Below are 25,088 nucleotides of genomic sequence, written 5' to 3'. Positions count from 1 at the left end.
CTTTGGTGTGATTTCAAGCCTCCGCCACCATTAATGTTTTTTTGCACTTTTGTTTCTGTTTAATTGTGAGATAAAACTTACCGATAATGAGCAGCTTAATGGTCGACATGTTTGACTGTGTTGTTGCTGATGTATTTTCAGTTCGTTTCCAACTCTTTTTTCCTGTTTTCATTCAGTTTTTCTCTTTTCGTTTTTTTTTTTTGCTGTCTGGTTTCGGGCTGGTTTAATGTTTTTGGGGCTGTCCTTGTCCGACGATTGTGGCAGCTGTTGCTTGCCGATTGATATTTACGGAAATATTAATCCGTTAAAGAGGCATCAGTTTGACAGAAACTGAGTCCCGGCGTAAATTGCATTTTAATGTCAATGCAGCGGCCATGCAAAGTTGATGGAATACGCCACGTCGACGATTATCCCGAGACCCATTTTTTTATCTCCTATCGAATTCCGTGCTTATTTTGTGGTTTTAATCGTTCGCGGAATTTTTTTTTTCTCCTTTATTATTTTATTGTTAATTTTGGCTTTAATTGTTTTTTGTTAAGTATAATATTGCTGGCCAGATTAAAGGCTCATGAGAGAATTGATTTTGCACAGGCCTTTTTGAAATATTCAACTGTCGGGATGCCTGGGCATCTGTAATTAAATGTTTCAATTAAATTAAATGCGACACACACACACAGAGACACACATTCACACAAGGTGGCCGATCGAAAGATAGGCTCGTGCAAAATGCACGTGTAAGGCGCCTAGAAGTAGGCAATGAATATTTAAAGCCTCAGACATTTCAATTTGAGACCCAGAAGAACAACGGAGGAAGTGGGCCAAGAGTGGGCTTCACATTACTAGTGAAGCCATGCCTAGGCATTAAATTAACATATTTCCCAAATAATAATAATTTCCAGCCAACCGTGTTAGTGCGAGGCAGTGCCGAGGCAGAGTGCGGGGACAGTGTGGGTGTGCGGGTGTCTGTTTCAGGTCAAAGAGATGGATCCTGCAAATGGAATTGTGCGAGTCAGTTGGCTTTTCTACACATGTAAACTGTTGCTAATGTCTTATTCATGTTTACAATGCCCAACGACTTATGAGCGGGCAGCATGTCAGTCAAATGGCTCGGCTCGTTTCTGCTCGAAAATTGCCCATCGCTTGCGTGCTCCAAACTTATTACCTCCTCATTTTACCATTCGGCCAGTCCTGCCAATCCTGCCAGACCAGGACACACTCATCCCCAGGTGAGATGGGATGGTTCCGTTCCGGCTGAATGGTTAATGGGTCTGTTGGCCAAGCCTCAGCAATTGCCGAGCTATTTATTTAAAACCGAGCCGAGGGAAACAAAGCCAAGGCATTTTACTACCGATTTTGTTAATGGAAATCTAAGTCAGGCTTTCCAGCTAAACTCTCAACTAAATGCTGAGTAATTATAAGTTATTAATGGTTTGCTTTTGTGGAACATTTTATTTTTAGCTTGAATTACATTTTCTAATGCTTCTATGTACATATTTTTATAGAATCTCGGCTTCTTTTATATTTTTTGGAAATTATTAATGTGCCTTGTCAAATCTTGTTGAATCATCAATTTAATTTTTAATTGAGATGTTTTGGTTTTCGGAAATTGGATAATCATGGATCTTGAGTAGCTTTTATATTCGTATTCAATTTTAAATAAAAGTTCTAAAATCTCATAACTCAACCAATTTAACGGTGTGACGCCACCCAAGACTCATAATTTGCTGCTTATGCATTCCCATAAAAAATCACCCAACTAAACTCTAAGCTAAACCACTTTTGAGGACATAAAAATACCAGCAGGCACAACAATGGCCGAGAAATAAGCACAAGGAATGCGCCTTTTCAAAATGCCACAAAAAAAAGACCCAAAATCAGCTGTCACAGTGGAATAATAAAAATAATTTATTTGCATTTTATTTGCACAGCCTGGGAGTCTGGCTCTGAATCTGAAACTGACTTGGATTTGGATTTAGCGTTTGGGTTCTAGGTCCACGGTCCAAGGCCCAAGGACCAGGGACAACAAGTTGCTGACACACAAGCGGAAAGTGGAAGCAAAAAAAAGTGAACCAGAGGAAATTATACGGATTTGACAGATGAGCGAATGCGACTTGGCTTGAGGTAAGTGGAGCACAACTTTCGCAGCGGCGGCTTTAAATTGAGCAGAAATTGTTTGTCACTGTTTGTTGGCCCCCTTTGGGGTTTCTCCACTTTTTTTCTTCATTTCTATTTTGTTTTTGTTGCACTAGTTTTGGCCCAGTTTCGTGGCTTTTGGCGGCATGAATATGCATGCGGCATAACATTGAATGGGACGGTTTGTGGGGGATGCAGGTCAGGGGATGCAGAAGGAGGAGGCAAGGTCACAGGTCTCGCAACTCGGTTATAAAAAAGGGGCAACAGTTGCACTTGAGTGCCATTTGTCGAAAGAGTTGCCCGGCAATTTGCATAATTACAAACGCACATGTAAGCGAAGCGCGGTTTCCGTCTGTCCGCAATATCCACTTGCAACTGCACACACACTCACTCACTCACACACACAACACAACACACACGCGAATGTTTCTTCGTTTTCTAGAATTGTTTTACTTTTTAATTTTTTTTCTTTGGATAGTACTATAGGTTTCTTAGGATTTTCTATCTCGGTTGCGCTCGGCTTTTCCGATTTTTCCGCTTTGCCGCCCGTTGCCGCAGAACGCTTCTTACCAACTAAGTGCAATTTCAGTTTTGTTCTAGCTTAAGAACGAAGTTGAAAGCCACAACGACGGAATCTGGCCCACGAGTACAGTGAACGTCGTGTGCCACGAACGACAAGGCAGCTTCAGAACGAAGCCGAGCCTTTCGGCTGAAAAAACACAAATTTTGGGGCGACTGCGCCGTGAGAAAGTCTTTGCAACATGTTGCCAAGGGAGAGAAAGTCAAGGGAGAACGAAAAAGGCCTCAGCCTGAGGTCCTTTGTGGTAGGTTAGGGATTCTAGAGAATGAGAGGACTTGCTGGCTAAGAAGCACTCGGGTTGTCCTAGGCCTTATAATGATAAGGACTTGTTTATTTTCTTTTTAGAATTAACAACTTAAAAATATTTATAAAATAAAATAAAGTATTTCAAATTAATTAAATGATTTTGTTAATTTATAAGCTTGTTTCTTTTATATTTTAATATGCAATCTTTTGAATATTCTAACAAAAAACCTTTCCAAGCCTGCATGTTTATTTAAATTTTAAATGAATACTTAAAATGTCCCTTTTTATTATTTATTACTTAATATCAATTAATTACAATCCATCCTAATAAATTCCCCAGCCTGTCATAGAGGACTATGGCTTACCCCATTTTGGCTTATTTATGTTTCGGGGTCACTCGATGCTAGTTGTTTATGAGCATAAACACCCGAGTCTACGAAATGTTGTTTTGGGACCCGACATCGTCGGGACTCGGTTCTGGTCAAGTTAATGCCCCAATCCTGGCTAACTCCGGAGAGAGCGAGTCTGTTTCGATTCCACTCCATTCCGCTCTCCTTTGGCAACATGTTGGCCTGTGCATTCAAAAATGCATTCGGCTTTTTGGCCAAAATGAATCAACAGTTGGGCCTAAATGCTTCAGCCCGAATGTACACCAAGCCCTTGATTTTGGCATTTTGTTTCATAAAATATATATTTTATTGTATGGCATGAAACTATTTTTTTCAGGCGCCTCACGAAATTCCGCGCAATCAACAAGAGTGGCACAAATTCAACTCCCGGCCACTGTTTCCGAGTAGTTTATGGCCCACCCTCAGGTTGATGAAAATTCTGTTCCCTTTGGAAATGTCTCGTGGGCCATAAAAAATATATTCAAATATGGGACGGGGTACCTTGCCCCACACACACTGACAGATACAAAAAAAAGTTGTTAAAAAGTCCAAATAAATTTGTTTGTCGCTCCTAGATGGAGTTGGGCCAAGTGTGGGGTACAAGAATATGGAGGTGGCTCACAAATGTTTGACATAAATTTATGCGTTTTGTGTTTTGCCCACGAAAACTCCTCAACTTTGCTTGTAGATCAGGTTAGGTTGTCTGTACATCTTGGGGTAGGGTTCAGGGGTACAAGAGGTGGCAGTAACCAGTCATGGTTGAGGCTGGCAAACTAAAGTGTATTCCAAAATTGAGTTGTCATAAAAGCAGTCAGTCGGATAGGCAAAAGGCGACAGTGGAGGAATTTTTTAAATATTTTGAAAATTATTATAGTTCAAGGAGTTTTAATATAGCTACTCTAGAATATCAAATATATTCTATGATGCTCATTAGAAATAAAATAAAGAAAATACTCTTTAAGTAATAACCACTGTACCTGAACGTAGACCATCTTTTATTTGCATGCCAATGCCAAACATGAAACACCTGTCCTGGAAGAGTCCTGGAGTTGGAGCAAAACACGGGAATAATCCACCACTTGGCTACAACTTTGGACTCATCCCTCCCACCCATTCAACCACTTCGATACTTTCACTATTCACCCCACTCAAATGTCAAGTGAAAAGAGGATTGTGGCAGAGTTGGAAAAAAGTTTCCTTTTTTCGATTTAAATAAAAAGCCAGCAATGCGACAACACTTTGAACTTTGAAAGAGGTCCATAAAATACGCATATAATAAAAATACATATCAAATATGTCAACACTTTTAGAGCCGCTTTTCCGAAAGTCAAAGGTAGCCGAAAAGAAGCTAAAAACTCTTGTTTTGTCTAACAATTTTATGAAGGAAAGTTTTTGAGAAAATCTATACACTTCTTTATGAGATTATTAAACTATTGAAATTGTTGGTGAAACTTAAAGACTCATTGAATTTATAAATCAAAAGTTTGGGCTTCCATAACCGCATCAACTTCAACTCATTAATTTCCATATACAGCTTAAAATATATTATTTAATGCATTTTTCAGGCCATTGTTCTCACGCCTCAACAAAAGTTAGTCCCCCGTCTTTAGTTTGTTTTTTTTTTTCTTTCTAGGGAGGGAGGGGGAGGTAGGCGGGGGAGGCGTGTGGAAAACCAGCTGCCGAACCGGCGGCGGTTTAAACATTTTTAATTAATTTACACACACACTTACGTACGCATACATAGACGCTTGAGGATGCACCGACACGCACACACAGAGACGCAGCCAGTCAGCTGCTTGGCATGTGATGCACGTAAGATGCGTGGGCGGTTGGTCGGCGGTGTAGGGGTATGCGGCGTGAGGCGTGGCGGCAAGCAAATTAAGCGAACCGAGGGATCTGCACTGCAGATGGAATTAAAATTGTAGCGAAATACTTTTGGTTGCAGCTGCAGGAGCAACGAAAGCAACATAAAACAACGCCGGCAACTACAGTTAATCAAATGTGAAATGACATGAGCACTACATACACGGCAGGGGTGGGGTGAGCGGGCGTTCTAGGTGGTGTGGCGCATAAATCAGAGCAGCCACGCCCACATTGGCCACCCGTTTTCAGACCCACCGACCAATTCGCACTTAATTGCTTAAACAAAAACACTGCCACCCACTTTTCCATCGCACTATTGAGCAATTATGCAGGCGGTTGAGAGCCCAAAAAAGTATGCTATACCGCGAAAAATGTGTATAAATATTATTTTTAAATAATTCTATTAAAAATGCATTATTCTTTTAAATTTTGTTTTAAATTCAAGCTTAAAATCAAGTTAAAATATATCAGAGGCAGCTGAAGAAATAATCACCCCAACATAAGCTTTTAAATTGTGTATCCTTGGTCCTTAACTGTTTGGTTATTTAATATTTAAAGTTTATCTTTTACAAAATTATTTTCCGTGTTCCAAATGAACCAAAAGTTTGAAAGGGAAAAAGGGAAAATAAGTAGCAAAATGCAGAGAAAACCAAACGAAACGTGGAAATGTGTTAATATATTCAAGAAGGCCTCATCATCATCAGCGTCGTCAACGTTTTGTATTGTGCCCATATAATTTATGCGCGTTTTAATTTCATTTGGTGCCTAACAAGTACCACGCCCACCTCAGTGGCTCACTGGGGGCCGCCTAAAAGGGGGGCGGTGGAGGCGGAAATAGGTTAGAAACGGGGAAAAGGCGAAATATGTTATTTTGACACCTTCAAGGTTGCGCCCATCTCAGACAGTTTGAGACGATTGGTTTGGGTCGGCACTTCGGGGAGCTAGAAAGGACTTGTCAAGGGATCAGGGAATTAAAGGGAGTAAGCGGTACTTATTAAGAAAAGTCAGTAGAATATATATTTGGACATAAAAATACCCTTTTTAGTCGATAATTTTAAACAAATAGGAGCAATGGATAATAGCAGGAAGAATATATTTTTAGCCTTGAGTAGATGACTCGTTGATCTAAATCTACCTAAATATAAATATTAATTATTTCCCAGGATGGTTTCGTATTTAAAAGAAATCAAAATTGTAAAAATTTCAAGTACTTCATTCCTTCAAAATATACTATTTTCTAGGAAATTCTTTTTTTATTTTCCATTTTATTCATAAAGCCTTGAGTGTTTTTATAGGGTATTTCCCCTCTCGTTTGCCCTGTCAAATATCACCTCAATTTGTTATCCCTAACACCAAATCCTTTTTGCATATTGTTTTGTTATTCTTACACCCGCTGCCATTATTCTGTCACTCCCTTCCCGCCTCTGACTCGGTTGCCTTTAACACATTTCAAAATTCACAATTCAAAACGTGTTAATTAGCAGCCGTCGAAAAGGGGCAGAATTTTCGGGGGAATTGCTTTCCTCCACAAATGTGTTAATGACTGGGCGTGTCCCGCCCAATGGTGGCGACCCCACCCACCTTTCTCCACCCGCTTGGCGGTACTCCTACGCGACTTTAATTTCCGCGTCGGCTTCTTGAGTTTTGGATGTCAATAAAATTAGCATTTTCTTTTGTTTTTGTTTTGTTTTGTTTGTGTGCTTGTCGCACAAATTAAACTGTTTCGAGGGCGTGGCCACATTATGCAACTAAATATTCATACGACCGAAATTCCGCAGGCCTCGTCGCGAGAGTTCTGCTTTTAGGCTTTTCCGCCATATTGATGCCGTCTTGAGTGAAGGAGCGTACTCCTTTCATCGAGCCCCCGGGGAGCAGTCATAACTATCAAATTACCCAAGGATATGTGTTTTGCGGGGTATCCATAAAAGCCAAGTTCTTGCCAGGAAGCTGTAGTAAATGAGCACATTCGAGTTTAAGTTTTAAATATTTTATTGTAATTAAGCTGGAAATTTCTCTCCAGGGGTAGAGTCGGAAAATTGCCAGCAGATCACCAGATGTGAACATATTATAGGCTTGAAAGTTGGGGGTGTGAAAATTAATCATTTAATATTTCAATTATATAAGTCTTACTTTAAAAATCTTACCCTTAAGCCTCTCTTGTAACAACAAACCTTCATTCATTTTCCACAGTTGCATTGTTTCAAGTTTCGTCCTGCAACATGAAAAAGGAAAATTCCTTAACGAACAGGCCTTTTGTTCTCTGGCCTGATTTACAGTGGCAAGTTTTGCCCTTTCATGGTCTCCTTAACCCCTCTCGGCCTGTTGTTTGGGGGCAGTTAACATTTGCTAGATGCACTCCTTAACACTTTGTTGCCGTTAATTATGCAACAGTCCTCGTCTGCTGCTTGTTTCCTTTTCTCGCTCCTCGATCCTGGAGCATCCTGGGGGGTTTGGCAAGTGCCATCCGCAGGCTGGGAAACTAAATGGAAACTGTCAAATGAACCGCAATTGTAATTGTGTTCTGCGAGTTTACTCTTCGGGTTGTTTTGCCTAAAAACTCTCTCCTTACCACTCACTCGGGCTATGAAATGATGTGTGCTATGGCGAAAACTTTCACCTGTTAATGACATTTCACATGGCACGAGATGGAGACGACAAACGCAACAAACTGCCGTGCCACCGAGCCAAATCCCGAGCCAAATCCTTGGCCAAAATCCAGAGCCAAGCCAGAACAACGCAAGCCTTCTTTTCGGTGTGGTGTTTATCCTTGCTTTTGGGTTGCATTTTGTTTCTGGGCGAAACTTTTCTGGGGAAAAATGGTTGAACAACTAAAACTTTAATTAAAAGTGAAAAATGTATTATTAAAACCAGAAAATAAACAGGAGAGCAAATGAATCATTAAGCTACCAGATGGTAGACGAAATGCTATACTTCGAAATACATCATTATTTTCAAATGCCTTACCTTACAATTTGCAATTACCTTTCTATACAATTGTCATGAGTCATAAGACCGAAAAAAATCAAGTTATTTAATTTGTCAAGCCACCAGTAGAGGAATCGAATGCTGCCCCACCGTCACCGACTCAAACACACAATTCGATTGCAATGTGCATTTATTCAACTGTAAATCAATAAATTTTAATTAAAATTGCAGCCATACGCAGTGACCCAACGACCCAATCAGCCAGGCCAATTGTCCTCTCTTGGCCAGCTATTTGTTCCCCTCTCTTTCCCACCCGCCTATGCCTGTCTCACTCTGCACACTGATAAATGGGAACATCAACATTTTTGGTTGGAATGAGAGGCGGGCTGTAGCTTTTAACTAAAATTGTTCGATCTGGAAGCGATGGCCAAAAGCTCGTAATACGCATTTCCGTTGCCGCTAAGCGCCGTTCAGCATATAATTTGACATTTGGCAAGGTCATGTGAGCCTATGCACCCTGCTCCTCCCCTCCCCCACTGTCAGGATGCTTTCTGCAATCGTTTAAGCCCTCTGGATAATTTCGTTATGCATTTCGATTTTGGCAATTGGCAATTGTGATTTGCAAATTGTGATTTTCGATTTGTAGATGACGGATGACGATTTGCAATTCGTGATTTGTGTGTGTTTGGCGTTTCCGTTGTGTTGGGAAACAATATTACGCATACGACATGATGGACAACAGTCAACCCTTTGCTGCCCCCATTCCCTTTCCTTTATTGGCCCGCAGGCGTTGAAATAACCATCACTAACATGTACATTTCCTTTTCAACGTTTTTGGAGATTAATCTGCGCCAAAATTGAAACATTATTTTAGGGGGTACTGTTTAAGGGGTTGTTTCTTTGACAGTTCGGGTTTGGGGTTTTTGGGGCTTTAATCCTTTTCTATTTTCGCAAAATTTTCTATCAAATTATGTAGCTAATGAAGTGCACGCTTGCTGTTCGCATTTTGCTTTTTCATATTTCCCAGATTATGCACAATTTATGCAGGAATGTTGTGGATGTATGTAAATCTAACTGCCTTCCTCCAACTTGTCCATAAATCTTGACACGAACGGCGGTATACCATATATACATATACAATCGCAATCTTGTGTACATGCAACAAATCATCTAAATGCGAGAAGGTGGCTTCAGGTGTTTCAATTATGATTTGAGTGGCGATTGAGAATGTGGTTGGGTTATTTTATGGCTCATTGATGGGTAGGACTTAGCTACAGGAAGGCTTCAGGTCTGACGTCTATGACACTTCAAATATGGAATTTTTACCTAAGCTTGTATTTAAATTGTGGAAATTTTAACCTGGAAAAGGGATTACTGCATGTGGAGTGTTTCAAACCATAAAAGTTTTCGAAAAACTTTCTGCGTACTAGAAAGGCTACCTTTTAAGTTACTTTTCACTCACATCTCGTTTACACAAAAATTCATAGAAAATGCATTGCCGCTCATAACCAGGCAAACTTTTCGCTTACATTCAGCCAAACCTTCATGTGGATTGCTGTGTGACGAATTGTAATACAAATGAGCCAAAACAGGAGAAGCCAAGGCACCTCACCGAACCAGCAGCCCATGGCAGAGTCCTTGCGCCGCCCATGGGTTTCCCTGTTTCCCGGCACGTCGTTTAGTGCAACAACTTAATTTGCATATCAGCGCCGCCAAATTGCACGCGGCATGCAATGATTGCCGAGAGGGTGGCCAGGGGAGGGGGTACCGTGGAATGGGTTTGGGGTATGGGAAAACGGGAAAATTGTTTTGCAGGCTGCGGAAAACTCATGCGCATGCAAAGGCGAACACACTTCATCAATTTGCCAATAAACTTGTGAGTACTTGGCGCAATAGTTGCCAACATTTCAATCAGGCCAAACACTCGACTAGGGTTTTGATTTGCCCTATGCCAAAATCAAGCCCTCACCCCCAATACATCCCACACTTGTGCGAACTTTTCGAGTCAGCGCAAAAATTTTATGCACATGGCATAAAATCGAAATCAAAGTTGTTGCTGATTTGGCGCAAAATTAACAGGCAAAGCAGGCGCTGAGCTGTCAGCTCCCCCTCAATCCTAGTCCAAGTCTCAAATTTCCTCTATTTTCCTATATATATATACAGAAAGGGACCTTCGTCCTTTTCTTGAGGCAATTAAAGCAAGGAGCCATCGGTCCAAGGGAGTCCAAAGGAGCCCTCTTGTACTGGCCCCGAGTCGCGTCTTGTCTCAAATTAAATTTGCATTTCAAATTCCGTTTTTGTTGACATCCGGAAAGCGTTGGGGAGTTTCGCAAATCAAAGCGTTTAGTTTAGACAAATCCAAGACCTATGGCTAGCCCCTCAAAGAAAAAGCAACAACAACAAAAAACATTACTTAAACAAACCAACAACAGGTCAGGGGGAGAAAAAAAAATCTAAGCAGCGGAAGGCAACAAAAAAACGAGAAGTTGAATGGGCAGGTGCCTGCCTGCATATAAATCAAAATAATTTCGTTTGGGTGCTGTAATTTCACAAGAGGTACCAGAGGAATCATGGAGGCTATGCACTCAGAAGAAAAAAGTAAAATATTGTCCCCGGAAATACCCAATTTTTAAAAGAAAGAAACAGGTCCCTAAACAGCCATTAGGCTTCTAACACCCGCTAAGTCTTAATTTAATGTTCATTACTCTAGTCTTTTAAGGCTTTTCTTCAAGTGTACAATAAAAAGCAAGGCCCGACTCATGAAAAGGACAAATGAAGTGAAATTTAAATGATTGCATACTCCGAGGCGTTTGTTGAACCACTTATTTTCACCTAATTGCACACTCGAGTGGACAGACGATGCTTTTTCCACTCGAATAGAATCCTGGGGGTGTCCTCCTGCAAATACCAGTGAGGCAGAGGCGTGGTCAGAGGCACTGAACCCCTGCTCCCTGTTCTTGGTCATTTCATCTTACGCAACAAAGTCGAAAAATATTTGGCAAACATTTTGTGTTCAACATTTTATCCTTCCGATTCAGAGGCCCCCTTGTCCATCCTCCTCTAGCTCTAGAAATGTTTAACCAATATTTGGGTGCGTGTGTCTGGATACCCATAGCCAAGAGTAGGCGTGTGTGTGTTGAGAGCATTTATGTAATTTGTGAGCATTTGTTGTGTTTGTGACAATAAGTGAAAACCAATTATAAAACGGCATAAGAAAGTGAAAGCCGGAAATTGCCAAGAGTGTCACAAAAGGGCCAGAGAAAGGAACGTGTCAGGGACATGAACAAACACTCTCGTATGTGTGTGTTTGTGAGGGGGGGCAGAAGTAACAAGGTCGTTGGGGCTGTTGGATTGTAAACCGCAGGCAGCTCATTTGAGGCACAAGTTTTTACTTTTCATCTTCCGTTTGGTTTTTGTTTCTTTGGTTAATTTTGTGCCCCAGACGAACAGAAACAAATTTCATGCAAAAGGAAATGGAAAATGCAAATTAACAAGTTCCTTAATGGGCTTGTGGGCGGCCAAAAGGACAGTGGGCGGGGCAAAGTCACAGGCCGGAGAGACAGAGGCGGTGCAGCTCAATGTTTGTGCAACTGTAAACCGCAATTTTCAATTAAAAGTTGACAAGAATGCAACAAATACAAACTGTAAGTGACTCTCAAACTGTAGTCAATAAAAGTTATTTTTTTCTATTTCCATTTTTGGTTAAAATATGTATTGCTGTATGGCTGTTTAGTTTATCAACCATAAGGCCCAAAGTCAGAGCTGTCATGCCTTCACAAACATCCTTTTCCGACTCCTTCAACTTCAGCTTCAACAACTCTATCAATCATAAAGTCACAGCCAAAGCATAAAAACTGTAGCTCAATAAAATGTTCTCGAAAATGTTCTCGAAAATGTTCTCCACGAATAACACTTTCCAGATACGAGGCACTTCCACGGATATGTCGACAAAGGCAATGATTCCTTTTTGGGTAAACCATTTCAGTGCAGCTGAAATTTTCCCTCCTTGACAGGTCCCTCCCGTCGATTTTCCCCATTTTTCCCCCAGAACGTCCTGTATTACGCGTTTCTCCACCAAGCACTGCATGTCATGACAGCAGCAGGAAATGCGTTTTCTGACGCCGCTTCTAAAGATGTCTGTATGAGTTTGGTAAGTGCACTGAGAAAAAAAATATACCTAATATTAAGAATCCAATCTGTCAGAGCTATTCTTCATTTATAAATCCTTAGGTTTATTTCAGACTTTAAGAAATATTTTTATTTAAATGCTTTTAACAATTTTTTCTCAGTGTTTTAACATGGATTGCAAAATTTCGGAATAGCTGATGTTCTTGGTTTCTCGGTTAGGTTTACGGTTACGGTTTTTTGGCTATGCCGTGTGCCTGGTTCCTTCCGTTTCTTGTGCACCAAGCGCAGCGTCATAAATATTTAAATTGTGCGACGCCGCCACCGCTGGAACCACCGCTACTACCGTGTCACCCCATCCTCACCCCTTTCACTATCGCACTCCTTTAAGACTCCACAGCCCCCCTTTTTCTTCTACGCCTGTCTTGCGTGTTGCTTGCCGGCTTATTTTTTGACAGTTATCGATTCGCTGGTTGGGGCTTCAGTTTGTGATTCTGATTCCACTTCTGATTCTGATGCCGTCTTGACTCCAGTCGCAGGCGTTTTATCTTGGCGGTTCCGCTTGCAATTCATTTCCTAAAATATGCATAAGCAGTTGGGGAAAAAGTAAGAAATACATGTGCCTAGAAAAAGATAGCGAAACCAATTTGGAAATACTCTTAAGATAGCTTAGATATAATACTATTAAATATTGCATAAATATAAATTTAATTGTTAAATGATTAATAATTGTACTAATAAAATCTGTATATCCTTTATTTTGAATTTTAAACCATAAAAAAGATAAAGTACCCCTTTTAAAAAGTGTAAAATAGCTAAAATGAGTAGGCACAGGGCAAAGCCAAAAGAAACTGATTCATTACACTGGATACGCGCTGTCAAGTTGGCTGCCACGCCCCTTACTCCTTACCAACGTGCCACAACCTCCACCACCTCCCGCAAATCTCAGTCGATATGATGCGAGTTATGCGGCACTCATTTCCTTCTTTTGCGGCAGTTGAAAACTTTCCACGAAACTCGTTTGCCACTTTGTGCATGTTTAACTTTTTGGTCCCCTAACCCCCAGTCCCCGGCACACAACACCCTTTAACCCTTTGGCCCCTCAGCTTTGATCATAATGACACTAGAGTGGTGCGAATGTTTTTACAAAATGCAGCAATTATGAAAAGCCTAAAAGCCCCAGCAGTCTTGTTATGACCAGGCATAAATCGAAAATACCACATTTGTTTGCTCAAGTTCTTAGGCAAGTGAGTGACCTGGTGAATTATCGTGTATTTAATATTTGCCAATATTTTGCCACTTCAGGGCAAAATAAAATATGCAAACTTTACATAATAGACGTGCCAATATTTACAAAATATTTACAAACCAAGGAAAATATCAAGGCTGGCTTAAAATATGAAAAATATTTGCGAAAATGGTGAAGGACATTCCTTTAAAACTATTAATGAATTTCAGAGAATTTCGATTAATGCAATTATTTAAATTTTTGTTTTTTTAATAATTACAATAATATTGGCTGAACGAATTTTAAATTTTTGGATTAAATTACAGTCATAGTTTAAACAGGACTATTTAAACCTCTATTTAACTCATTCATTAGCAACATTTTTAAAAAAAAGCTTTAATTTGAAAAACTTAACTGCTATCTATCGATCAATTGTTTCTTCCTTATCGATACTTTCCACGGTTAATCCCCTAGCCATCCATTTTGTTCGAAGTACACACTGCGTATGAGTAATTTTTATCAGAGCTTTTTTCATGACGAGTTTTATTAAATTGCGGGGCTTATGGTTGGCGCATTTTGGAAAGTTCAGTTACTAACAATAAGTCAAGGTATTTGGACGTGTTTGGAATTATTTTTTGGCAAAATAAATTAGTCCGCTATGCCACCCCCACCCCACGATCACTGCGGAGGACCCCCTCCTCGTCGCGGACCCGTCATTAAGGTCCAGATTGCACCACCATGGCCACGTCGTCACCACCGTCCACCACCGCAAGTTGTGGTTGTACAGCAAGCACCACCACCCCCACCGCCAGTTATGGTGGTGCAGCAGGCGGCTACTTACAACCCAGCACCACCACCACCTTCCTACTACCCTCCGCCGCCACCACCTGGCAGTGGTCACTACCACAATCCACAGTACTAAAAACCTTTGATCTGAACCACAAGAATTTATATATAGACATGTATAGTATATAGAAAGATAAATAAAAAATAAAACCAATATTACAAATTGTACGAAATTAATCATGATTGATCTTATACTTGAGTATTCCTAATTAAAAGCATAAGATTAGGATTATTTAATCGCCACTCTTATCAAAACACCTGTTAAAATGGGAAGAATTGGAAGAACTACCAAAAATAAAATCTATATGCTAGGTATTCTATTTCTATAAAATACATTTCTAGCTTATATGAGAGAAAACCACTGATTACCTGCAGATGAGATAGTGTGGTAAACAAATACCTAAAACCCGATCAATACAATTCACTTGTTGGTTCGCAAATGTACAACAACTACATTGTTATCAGACCCCGCCAGTTGTATAGTATGACTAAGTGCACCTTATCTTAGCTGCTAACCACTGGAATAATGCCCATAAACCCTGATTGATGGAGTCCGAACTTCCAGTGCGGTTCGTGTGAAAATTGTTTTGGGTCTGGGGTTCCAGTATTAGACAGTTGGCTGGGTGGTGAAGTTGAGGATTCGTGGATTCTATTCGGGAGTTGCTCAGCTATGCGGTACTATGAAAATCCATGTGGCTATCCTGCTGGCCATTACCATGGTCGTCCAAATATCGAGATTGATGTGGTTCCCAATTGGGGTGGCGCATTCTATCCGCCGCCGCCTCCGCCCGGGCCCGCCGAGGTTGTATACGTAACCCCAGCTGCCACCTATGCCACAGGAACCCAGGTGGTGATGCCCCAGCCCTACGGAGGAGTAACAGTAGCCTCCACTGCGGGATACTATCCCCAACAGTACCAATACCAGCAGTATCCCCAGCCCTACAATCCATATTCACAATGGTAACGCTTGATTTCATCAGGAGACAAGATCCCCAACGAAAACAATGTTCCAATGGCAAAAACAAATGTTTTTTTCCGATAAAGTGTAACCAAAACGAAAGATAATGCAATGGTCTTGTTGCCTTAAAGTTAAGTTATTGCCAATGACAAACCAAAACAAAAAGCTGCAGAAGATACGGTTTCCTACTGATAAGAAAGACAATGGTTTTTGATAATTTTGTATAAATAAATACGGTAGTAATCTATCACTAAAACCAAGATATGTGTGTGTTCTTTTTCGAATATGGCGGTAAGTTTTTACTTAAAAAATCCTAATATCCCAGGGATCTTGAGTTTATTGGAAAGAAAATAATCTGCGAATAAATAATCTTCTATAATCTGAAAAGTTTTGTGATGTTTATAAGTAAAATGTACATAACACGATATATCTTTTTTTGAATCATCAATCACTGTTTTTACACTTCCAAAATATGTCCTTCCCCTTAAGTTTAAGTTTTATGATTCAGACCAGAATAACAAAGCTCATTTGACTTTAACGCTCCTCCCCCTCAGCTGGAAATAGCTTATCAATACTTATTTTTTATCGGAAGAGACATTAAGTCCACCTGACAAGATAATTAGCTGAGCTTCTGTGCAAAACATACATAGATAAATTCAAAAAAATTCCCCCAATTAGCGATAAAAACTTCCTTAAATAGTTAGGCGAGTGCGAAAATAAATTCAGTTTTCAAAAAGCGTCAAAGGCGACACATTAGCGAACAGAATGCCATACTACGAGGAGGAACGTCATCATCATCACCACCACCACCATGGCAGACCCATTGTGGAGGTGGATATTGTGCCCCCAAGGATACCACGACCAGTGATCGAGATCGATGTGGGTAGCCGCTATCCTCCCCCACCTCCCCAGATTGTAGAGGTCATCCAGCCGGCCCAGGTGTACCAGCCACCCCCGCCACCCATCGTTGAGGTGGATGTGATGCGTCCCGGTCGCCCCTTCATCGAGTTCGAGATTGGAGGTCGCCGTCCGCCCCCAACTGAGGAGGTCATCATTGTCCAGCAGCCTCCTCCACCAAGGTGGTAGGCATGGCTAGTTCGGAGGAGTGAACTAAAACCAGTTAAAATCTGCAAAAGAAATCATTTAAATTAGAAGTTAAATTTAGAGCCAGATATGTACATTTCCCAAAAATTTAAACACCAAAAAATGTCTTGAAAAATATATTCACTTATTTATTGAAAACTCTGTTGATTACTTTATTATTGTTATAAAATATTATATTAAAATAAAAACTGTATTAATTAATAAAAGTTCACTCTTACGATATTCTCACTTTGTTTAAGTTGTTGAGTAACCAAGGTGAAAAATATATGTATCTAAACGTTGACGTGCATAATTACTCAGTAATTGAGAAATGGAAAAAATTAACTTATGTTATATAAAAAATGTGTTGTCATTTAAAAAAAAAGAAATTATTGCCCCTTAAGCCTTGTGAGTGACATATGTAATTTGCCTTCACTTCATTGTTAAACCAAAGACAATTTTATCCTTGAGGGTTTGTTTTACGTTAACTAAGTATATTTTATTGAAAAACTTCTATTTCTATTTAAAGCCTGTTTTTTTTCGTTGAATAAATCTATTTATAATCTAGCATTTATGTTCTTAATAAAAATTATAATGTAACTGCTGACATTTTCCAGAAACAATGAACCACTGGAAGTTTCTGTTAATTGTTTTAAAATGTTTTGTCTAAGGGGAATTTTAATGAAATGGCGAATCAAATGAATTAGTTTCCTTGGTAATTTTAACTCTACGCATCAATATAATCAATTTAAATGAAAAGGGAGCCTTTTTTCTATCTAATCTGGCAAAATAGTTACATCTTCTAGTCTCTTTAATTGGAACTAAGTTCTTGCGGAATTTTTAATTGCAAATAATAGTTTAGTTATATTGCAAAAAAATGTATTTGGGCAGGGTAAAATAACTTAAAGCCTACCTTCTATTTTACGTTTTCTTGGTATTTTGAATGACTAATAAAAATTAATAAATTTTAGGGCAACCCCAAGAAGCTAGGACTTTAATGAGTCAGCCTTTAGTATTCAAGTATTGACTTTAACCAACCCTGGTCAAAAATGAATCACGGCAGCAAACACATCAAATTTGATTAATCTAATAAGTGATAACAATATAATAGAGGATTTCGTTATCGCTCTGGAACTGGCAATATGAACTGAAATAAATAAATGGGAAGGAGCAGCTTCGGCAGCAGTCTACCTTTGGAAACACTTGGAAGAACATTCAGCAATTAAAGCCATGTCTGATGTGAACATTAACGTCACCTGCGAATGCCACCATCGCCGAGGACTTCTCTACGTAGCTCGTCCGTGGGCTTGGGGGCGTCCTTGCCGCAGATGCCGGAGGATGATGTCCAGGAGTATTTTGGTGGTCCCCACTAATATTCCAACGACAACTACTACCACAACCACAGTCCCGATTGCAGTAACCTCATACTAGGCAAAAATAGTCCTAAAATAAAATAAAGAGCATTTCAAAATAAGAAAACGTTTAAATCCATAAAATTAATGGAGAATCGGTCAAGTCAAAGATATAGCCATCGCAGTGGGTTCGATTGGCCTCCCATTTTTTGAAGGGGGTTCATCACGAAATCGTTTAAGCTATTCCGTTCAAGGATCGGATAAAAAATGCCAAAGATATAGCGTTCGCAAGGGGTCATATTGGCCTCCTATGCGTTTTCCCCATTTTTGAAGGGTCATATTGGCCATCAGGAAAATGGACAAAAAAGTGAAAAAATAATTTGTTCTCAGATTTTTATGCAGATTTATGGAGAATCGATCCACAGATCGTTTAAGCTATTCCGTTCAAGGATCGGATAAAAAATGCCAAAGATATAGCGTTCGCAAGGGGTCATATTGGCCTCCTATGCGTTTTCCCCATTTTTGAAGGGTATCCATCAGGAAAATTGACAAAAAAGTGAAAAAATAATTTGTTCCTAGATTTTGATGCAGATTTATGCAGAATCGATCCCCAAATCGTTTAAGCTATTCCGATCAAGGATCGGATGAAAAATGCCAAAGATGTAGCGTTCGCAAGGCGTCATATTGGCCTCCTATGCGTTTTCCCCATTTTTGAAGGGTATCCATCAGGAAAATTGACAAAAAAGTGAAAAAATAATTTGTTCCCAGATTTTGATGCAGATTTATGGAGAATCGATCCACAAATCGTTTAAGCTATTCCGTTCAAGGATCAGATAAAAAATGTCAAAGATATAGCGTTCGCAAGGTGTCATATTGGCCTCCTATGCGTTTTCCCCATTTTTGAAGGGTATCCATCAGGAAAATTGACAAAAAAGTGAAAAAATAATTTGTTCCTAGATTTTGATGCAGATTTATGCAGAATCGATCCACAAATCGTTTAAGCTATTCCGTTCAAGGATCAGATAAAAAATGTCAAAGATATAGCGTTCGCAAGGTGTCATATTGGCCTCCTATGCGTTTTCCCCATTTTTGAAGGGTCATATTGGCCATCAGGAAAATGGACAAAAAAGTGAAAAAATAATTTGTTCCCAGATTTTTATGCAGATTTATGGAGAATCGATCCACAAATCGTTTAAGCTATTCCGTTCAAGGATCAGATAAAAAATGTCAAAGATATAGCGTTCGCAAGGTGTCATATTGGCCTCCTATGCGTTTTCCCCATTTTTGAAGGGTATCCATCAGGAAAATTGACAAAAAAGTGAAAAAATAATTTGTTCCTAGATTTTGATGCAGATTTATGCAGAATCGATCCACAAATCGTTTAAGCTATTCCGTTCAAGGATCAGATAAAAAATGTCAAAGATATAGCGTTCGCAAGGTGTCATATTGGCCTCCTATGCGTTTTCCCCATTTTTGAAGGGTATCCATCAGGAAAATTGACAAAAAAGTGGAAAAATAATTTGTTCCCAGATTTTGATGCAGATTTATGGAGAATCGATCCACAAATCGCTTAAGTTATTCCGTTCAAGGATCAGATAAAAAATGTCAAAGATATAGCGTTCGCAAGGTGTCATATTGGCCTCCTATGCGTTTTCCCCATTTTTGAAGGGTATCCATAAGGAAAATGGAAAAAAATGTGAAAAAATAATTTGTTCCCAGATTTTGATGCAGATTTATGGAGAATCGATCCACAAATCGCTTAAGTTATTCCGTTCAAGGATCAGATAAAAAATGTCAAAGATATAGCGTTCGCAGGGGGTCATATTGGCCTCCTATGCGTTTTCCCCATTTTTGAAGGGTATCCATAAGGAAAATTGAAAAAAATGTGAAAAAATAATTTGTTCCCAGATTTTGATGCAGATTTATGCAGAATCGATCCACATTTCGTTCAAGGTACTCCGTTCAAAGATCGGATGAAAAATGCCAAAGATATAGCGTTCGCAAGGGGTCATATTGGCGTCCTATGCGTTTTCCCCATTTTTGAAGGGTATCCATCAGAAAAATTGACAAAAAAGTGAAAAAATAATTTGTTCCCAGATTTTAATGCAGATTTATGGAGAATCGATCCACAAATCGTTTAAGGTACTCCGATCAAGAATCGGATAAAAAATGCCAAAGATATAGCGTTCGCAGGGGGTCATATTGGCCTTCCATGCGGTCTTCCCCATTTTTGAAGGGAAAATGCGAAATCCAGAAAATTTTACAAAAAAGTGAAAAAATAATTTGTTCCCAGATTTTAATGCAGATTTATGGAGAATCAATCCACAAATCGTTTAAGCTATTCCGTTCAAGGATCGGATAAAAAATGGGCTATATATAGTATTTGCAGTGGGTCTCCGATATTAGCCTCCCATGATGAAACCAGAAAACCCACCGGAAAATTATTTGTTTAAATTAATTATTAATCATCAGTCATAATTGAGTATCCTGATTAAAATGGATACCTTTAATTGTGCCACTGACTTAAACTTTATCTTTTGGGAAACCTCTAATGAACGCAAATGAGTCAACGAATTGAAAATTTAAACGAAATACACAGATATAATGAGTCATGATACAACTGGTGCGATTCGAGGAATTGCTTAAGGTATTAAGCGATATCCTCATCGCTCTTAAAAAATCATATAAATAGGAATAAAGAAGTGCAGAAAATTAATGTTATAACCAGTCACAATACCTTAGAAGAGTGGAGCACAACTTTGACAAAATGAATAATATCAATGTCAACATTCAGTGCGAGCCTCGCCGCCAAGGACTTCTATACAGATTGCACAACCGCAGGAACAGGAACATCATAGTGGTTCCCGCTCAGGTGGCAGTTCCTACCACCACCACCATTGCTACTACTACACGTGTGGTCCCCGCAGTCATCACCATTTAGGTTATAGCCTAAAAAAAAAATAAATGAATTAAATAAATGAATATTAAAGCAAACTATTTTATGTTTTTTTGTGTCTAATCTTATCCAATAATAATAATTATAATAAATACTCTGGATATTAATTTAAATAATCAATCTGATCACTAAGCTAACTTCGGGCGGAGCCGAACTTACAATACTTGCTGCTAAAATGGGATATAATATCGAAAATAACGCATATAGTCCTTATAATAAGGCCGATCCTTATTAAAATTTCATAATAAAAACTAATTATTAAAATACAAAATTTAAAAAAAGGACCAAGCTTCTATTTACAAATATACATAAGCTTGTATTCTTTCCAAATACCACTTCCGATCGCTAAGTTATATGGCAGCTATAGAATATAGTCAGCCGATCCTTATGATCCTCGATTAGAAAAAGACAGACGGACATGCTCATATCACCTCAGGATGTCATCCTGATTAAGAATATATATACTTTACGATGTCTGCTTCACTGCGTTGCAAGGGTATACAAATAATTAATTTAGTGATATAAAAAGTGCATGAAAATCTATATCGTTTATCAATAATCTCCATGTACTTTCCAATGACATAGAATGAGTCACACGTTGACTTTGATCTTCAGGCAACCCCTACTGAAAAAGCCCCAATGATTCAATGACCTAAGCCAAACAGCAAAATATATTTATTTTATTTTTCGTCTGGCCAGCCCTGGTATACTACTATCACCAAAGCGTCCAGCGCTCGTTGATCAATCAATGCATAGATAAAGTGCTCTTGAGGATTTACTTATCGCACTCCATGTGAAATGTGGAACTATGAAATGATAAATACTGAAGCCCCGCGTTCGAATTGGCCAGTGTACGTTGTGAACCCAAGAAACAAAGACCTTACAATAATATCGAACAAAAATGAGCAACATTAATGTCAATATCGAGTGTCACCATCGTCGAGGACTTCTCTACTATTCGAATCCTTGGCTTTGGGGAAGTCCTTGCCGTCGATGCCGCCGCCTGATGTCTCGCGGCGTCGTGGTGGTCCAAAATCCAACTTCAGGGTGTGTTTCTGCTCAAGTGGCCATGCCGCCAGGTAGAGGCGCCATAACCACAACGGCCAATGTGGTTCCAGCCCAAACAGCGAATAATTGGCAACAGCAACAGCAGTTCCCACAACAACAGCAATTCCAACAACAACAACAATTCCAACAACCACCATTCCAACAACAACAGCAAATGGCATCCGCACTTCCTCCAAAATACGAACAGGCCATAGCCGCCCCTTAAAAGTGTAAATAATATGTATTAAAAATAAATATATTTAAGTTAAAAGAATTCATAGATTTTCTTTGCTTAAAAAAGATTAAACCTAAAGGGATTCTACCGATCATTTGTTATGAGAAATTCTAATAAAAATCGTTTAAGGAAACACGACCAAACCAACAAAAAGTTGTCACTGACCGAAAATCCCAACTGAGACCGAGTTAAATAAGAATTAATTGGTCCCGCTGCTGCAGCCCAGCAAGGTGGCCAACTACTTTGTGCAATTAAAATAAATTGTATCTAGCAGTTACACCAAGCAGGTTAAGACCTAGGTTCGGGTTGATATGGGTTTGAGATACTCTAAAGATATATAAAAAATATATTTCTCTAATTCGTTATCTCAAGCATTTTATATATTTTATCGTTAACTAACTAAGAAATATATAATTATTTTATATATAGCAAAAATTTCGTAAAGGGTATTAAAGCCTTATCTACTGCCAGACCTTCGCGAATTGTTTCCACCTTACAAAGGTTCATAACTAGCTTTATACCAGCTTCATGAAACTTTTCTCCACATAATATTTCATATTAAACTTTGCTGGCTTCTCCCTTTAACTTTTCTATCTTGCCTCTGTCTATTTTCATTTTTTCATTCTTAGTCACTAATTTATTTCACAGCTGCTTTATACATTTTCTTCTTTTTAAAAATGGTTAAATATTAAATTTTAAACACTGCTTATTACTTAAGATTTAAGAAATTATAAGATATATATTTTTAAGTCTGTTAAAAATATTATAATTACAAATTTTATGTTTCTGTTTTTAGGCAACCAATCCTTGACCAAAATTCTATGACTAACCATACATTTTGCCAAACTATTAACCCATATAACCTACTCCTTCCCCAAGTTTAACACCCTTGCCACCCAGGCTTGATGTTTTCCGTTCAACATTTGCTTCACCGGCGACGGCGGCGACCTGTTTTCGGGCTTGTTTTATAAACAATGAGCATATTATGCGCCGGGCAACAACAATAGCCGTGGGTGGTAAAGTGCTTAGCTTGTGAAAATGGAGGCGGCATATGACGGAGAAAGGGGGAGTCTTAGAGGCAGTCAAAAAACAAGGTGTTTCCGACAATTTTTAGCCCGCCCTGGGCCAACGTCTCAACGTCATTGTCGACCGTTTAGCGTCTTGGAAAATTCCGAAACGATTTAGAAGGCTGGGCCAAACGGGAAAGGGTTGTTAAGTAGCTGAAGTCCTCAGCTCCTTACTAACGAGGTGGCTAAGCCACCGCCCACCCACGTTTTGTGATTGAGAAACCTGCAGTTAGCCTCAAATGATTTCCCTTTATTTTAACCCCAACCCCTGGGATCCTTTCAATTTTCTCGAACCCCTTAACCCTTCGCCAGCTCCATGTTCGCCTTGGCCCTTTGTTTATGTGAGCTTTTGTCTACTGGTCCTGGGATATTTTACCCTGGAACATTTTTAATTGTGTTTCCGGTAATTTACACTCTATTAAAAAATTTAGACTCCTTTGCTAAGGAAGCTTCCTGGCTGGGCGTCATTTTTAACCTTTAACTGGCCTGCAATGTCAGCTCATCATTCGGTTCATAAACAATATCATGATTACCATTTTTGCTCCCAAAGCCATCATTGGCTTTTGTCTGGCTTGCCTGCTTTGGCTGCTGATGGCAAAATCAAATTACATTAATAACTCGAGTTGGGCTTAAATCAAGCCCATAACGGTCACTGATTCCTCCCCCTCATCGTTGTCAGGCCTTCTCATTTTCTAACAGATCCAATCAGGATCCTCTACACTCTCAACGTATGGAAGCTGTTGGGAAAATTGTTGGCAAATTTTAAACAAAAACCAAGAAGAAAGGGAATGGAGTGAGAAAAGCTAGAGGTGGCTAGTTTTAGAACATTTTACTAACCACGCCCACAAATTTCCGCCTCTGTGCGGCACACATGAAGAACTTTTGTTGTGATTGTTCATTGAGGCAGTGAAAAATCTGAAAAGAACAAGTCCAAAATGCACTTAAAATATATGGAAAATAGATTGAAAAATATATACAAATAATTATAAAACAATTTAAAAAGAAAAAAATTAGTTACATGAAGATCCAAAGTTTCCAGAAAATTTATATTATTTATAGAAAAATATTTATTTTTCTTTCTGTGCTCTTCAGCTAGGATATAATAGTTTTGGCATGGTAATGTGGTAGAAAAGCACTCCAGAGTCCAGACTCCAGACTCTAGACACCCTTCAAAGTTCAGTTTGTTCTGTGCATTACTCCATTCCTCAGCTTGCACGAAATGTCTATTCTAATCCGGAAATTAAATTCCATTTAGAAATTGTACCATATACAAAATGTTTGGTCAGACATGTGCCCCTCTTCTCAATATGTGTGTTTAGGATGGGGGATAACTATAGCTGGGCACATATCCATATGCTTAATTTATGGTGAGCTACTAGACCAACAGAGTCAGAAGGAGCAGTAGGCTTTGACCAGAAATTAACCCATCAACATATTTGGCAATTCCAATGGGGAACTGGGAACTGTGTAGTCATCATATCGAGTGTAAATTACCAATTTTCGAAATTGACTTCCCAAAGGAAAATTAAGTTGGAATACTACAGAAATGAAAACTTAGCTACTATTGAGCTGTTGGTATCAAGTTTGTAGATAAGGCAATCCTGGTAGGGTTAACACTGGACAATATTTTATACAATTAAAACTTTGCTTGAATGAAGCCTCTCACCTTTAAACAGATTCGAGATACATTTTTCGACAGGCTATAATATGTATATCCCTGGCTAAAAGGCAAACAAAACCAGCTTTGGCAGGCACTCTTATATTTAGCCAATCCTTTCGAGATGGGGGTTTGTGGCGGGATTGAGGATTGAAGATTCAGGATTTAAATATCCCTTTTACAAGGGAATGACACATTTTATGTGTCAACTAATCAAATGCCAAAATACTGAAAATACCTGGGGCTGGGAGACAATCAAAATATCAAACTGCCAGCCATTTGTAGTAAAGTAATAGAGGGGTTGCATTCTAATGCGACAAAGCCATTTACTTTATTTGCTTTTCGGCTTCTATCGTTTTGTTTGTTTCTTGCGTGTGAGCAATAAAATTCTTTATCAT

The 25,088-nt window shown here is 39.2% G+C and overlaps 6 protein-coding genes across 8 annotated transcripts in view; 5 read left to right on the top strand and 1 right to left on the bottom strand.

Annotated features, from left to right (window-relative positions):
- Positions 1 to 2,698, bottom strand: part of fred (friend of echinoid) — a 93,518-nt gene extending 90,820 nt beyond the window's left edge. For all 3 annotated transcript variants that reach the window (XM_070276984.1, XM_070276985.1, XM_070276986.1), the window contains exons 1-2: positions 2,615 to 2,698; positions 82 to 630 (exon numbers count right to left, since the gene is read on the bottom strand). In XM_070276984.1, the coding sequence (XP_070133085.1) occupies positions 82 to 172 (91 nt within the window). In that variant the 5' untranslated portion in view covers positions 173 to 630; positions 2,615 to 2,698. The remainder of the gene's footprint in view (positions 1 to 81; positions 631 to 2,614) is intronic.
- An 11,366-nt stretch (positions 2,699 to 14,064) lies between these two features.
- LOC108119941 (actin nucleation-promoting factor WASL) lies at positions 14,065 to 14,489 on the top strand. The gene has a single exon (XM_017233384.3). The coding sequence runs from the start codon at positions 14,148 to 14,150 to the stop codon at positions 14,409 to 14,411; it is 264 nt and encodes an 87-aa protein (XP_017088873.3). The 5' UTR covers positions 14,065 to 14,147; the 3' UTR covers positions 14,412 to 14,489.
- A 442-nt stretch (positions 14,490 to 14,931) lies between these two features.
- LOC108119939 (uncharacterized) lies at positions 14,932 to 15,553 on the top strand. The gene has a single exon (XM_017233381.3). It carries the CDS (start codon positions 15,006 to 15,008, stop codon positions 15,297 to 15,299), a length of 294 nt encoding a protein of 97 aa, XP_017088870.2. The 5' UTR covers positions 14,932 to 15,005; the 3' UTR covers positions 15,300 to 15,553.
- Positions 15,554 to 16,008: 455 nt separating this feature from the next.
- On the top strand, positions 16,009 to 16,608 carry LOC108119938 (SKI family transcriptional corepressor 2). Its single transcript, XM_017233380.3, has one exon. The coding sequence runs from the start codon at positions 16,059 to 16,061 to the stop codon at positions 16,377 to 16,379; it is 321 nt and encodes a 106-aa protein (XP_017088869.1). The 5' UTR covers positions 16,009 to 16,058; the 3' UTR covers positions 16,380 to 16,608.
- A 963-nt stretch (positions 16,609 to 17,571) lies between these two features.
- Positions 17,572 to 17,832, top strand: LOC108119944 (uncharacterized). Its single transcript, XM_017233386.3, has one exon. It carries the CDS (start codon positions 17,607 to 17,609, stop codon positions 17,805 to 17,807), a length of 201 nt encoding a protein of 66 aa, XP_017088875.3. The 5' UTR covers positions 17,572 to 17,606; the 3' UTR covers positions 17,808 to 17,832.
- A 3,715-nt stretch (positions 17,833 to 21,547) lies between these two features.
- On the top strand, positions 21,548 to 22,044 carry LOC108119940 (uncharacterized). The gene has a single exon (XM_017233383.3). It carries the CDS (start codon positions 21,586 to 21,588, stop codon positions 21,955 to 21,957), a length of 372 nt encoding a protein of 123 aa, XP_017088872.3. The 5' UTR covers positions 21,548 to 21,585; the 3' UTR covers positions 21,958 to 22,044.
- The last annotated feature ends 3,044 nt before the right edge of the window (positions 22,045 to 25,088 follow it).

Source organism: Drosophila bipectinata, chromosome 2L (genome assembly GCF_030179905.1).
Source record: "Drosophila bipectinata strain 14024-0381.07 chromosome 2L, DbipHiC1v2, whole genome shotgun sequence".
Taxonomy (NCBI): domain Eukaryota; kingdom Metazoa; phylum Arthropoda; class Insecta; order Diptera; family Drosophilidae; genus Drosophila; species Drosophila bipectinata.
Note: the sequence above shows the minus strand (reverse complement) of the source record. Positions and strands in the feature narration are given on the sequence as shown.

Bases quoted from the DNA above. Each gene is read 5' to 3' on its own strand.
- LOC108119939 (XM_017233381.3), top strand. From the start codon at position 15,006: ATGCGGTACTATGAAAATCCATGTGGCTATCCTGCTGGCCATTACCAT.
- LOC108119940 (XM_017233383.3), top strand. From the start codon at position 21,586: ATGAGCAACATTAATGTCAATATCGAGTGTCACCATCGTCGAGGACTT.
- LOC108119938 (XM_017233380.3), top strand. From the start codon at position 16,059: ATGCCATACTACGAGGAGGAACGTCATCATCATCACCACCACCACCAT.
- LOC108119944 (XM_017233386.3), top strand. From the start codon at position 17,607: ATGTCTGATGTGAACATTAACGTCACCTGCGAATGCCACCATCGCCGA.
- LOC108119941 (XM_017233384.3), top strand. From the start codon at position 14,148: ATGCCACCCCCACCCCACGATCACTGCGGAGGACCCCCTCCTCGTCGC.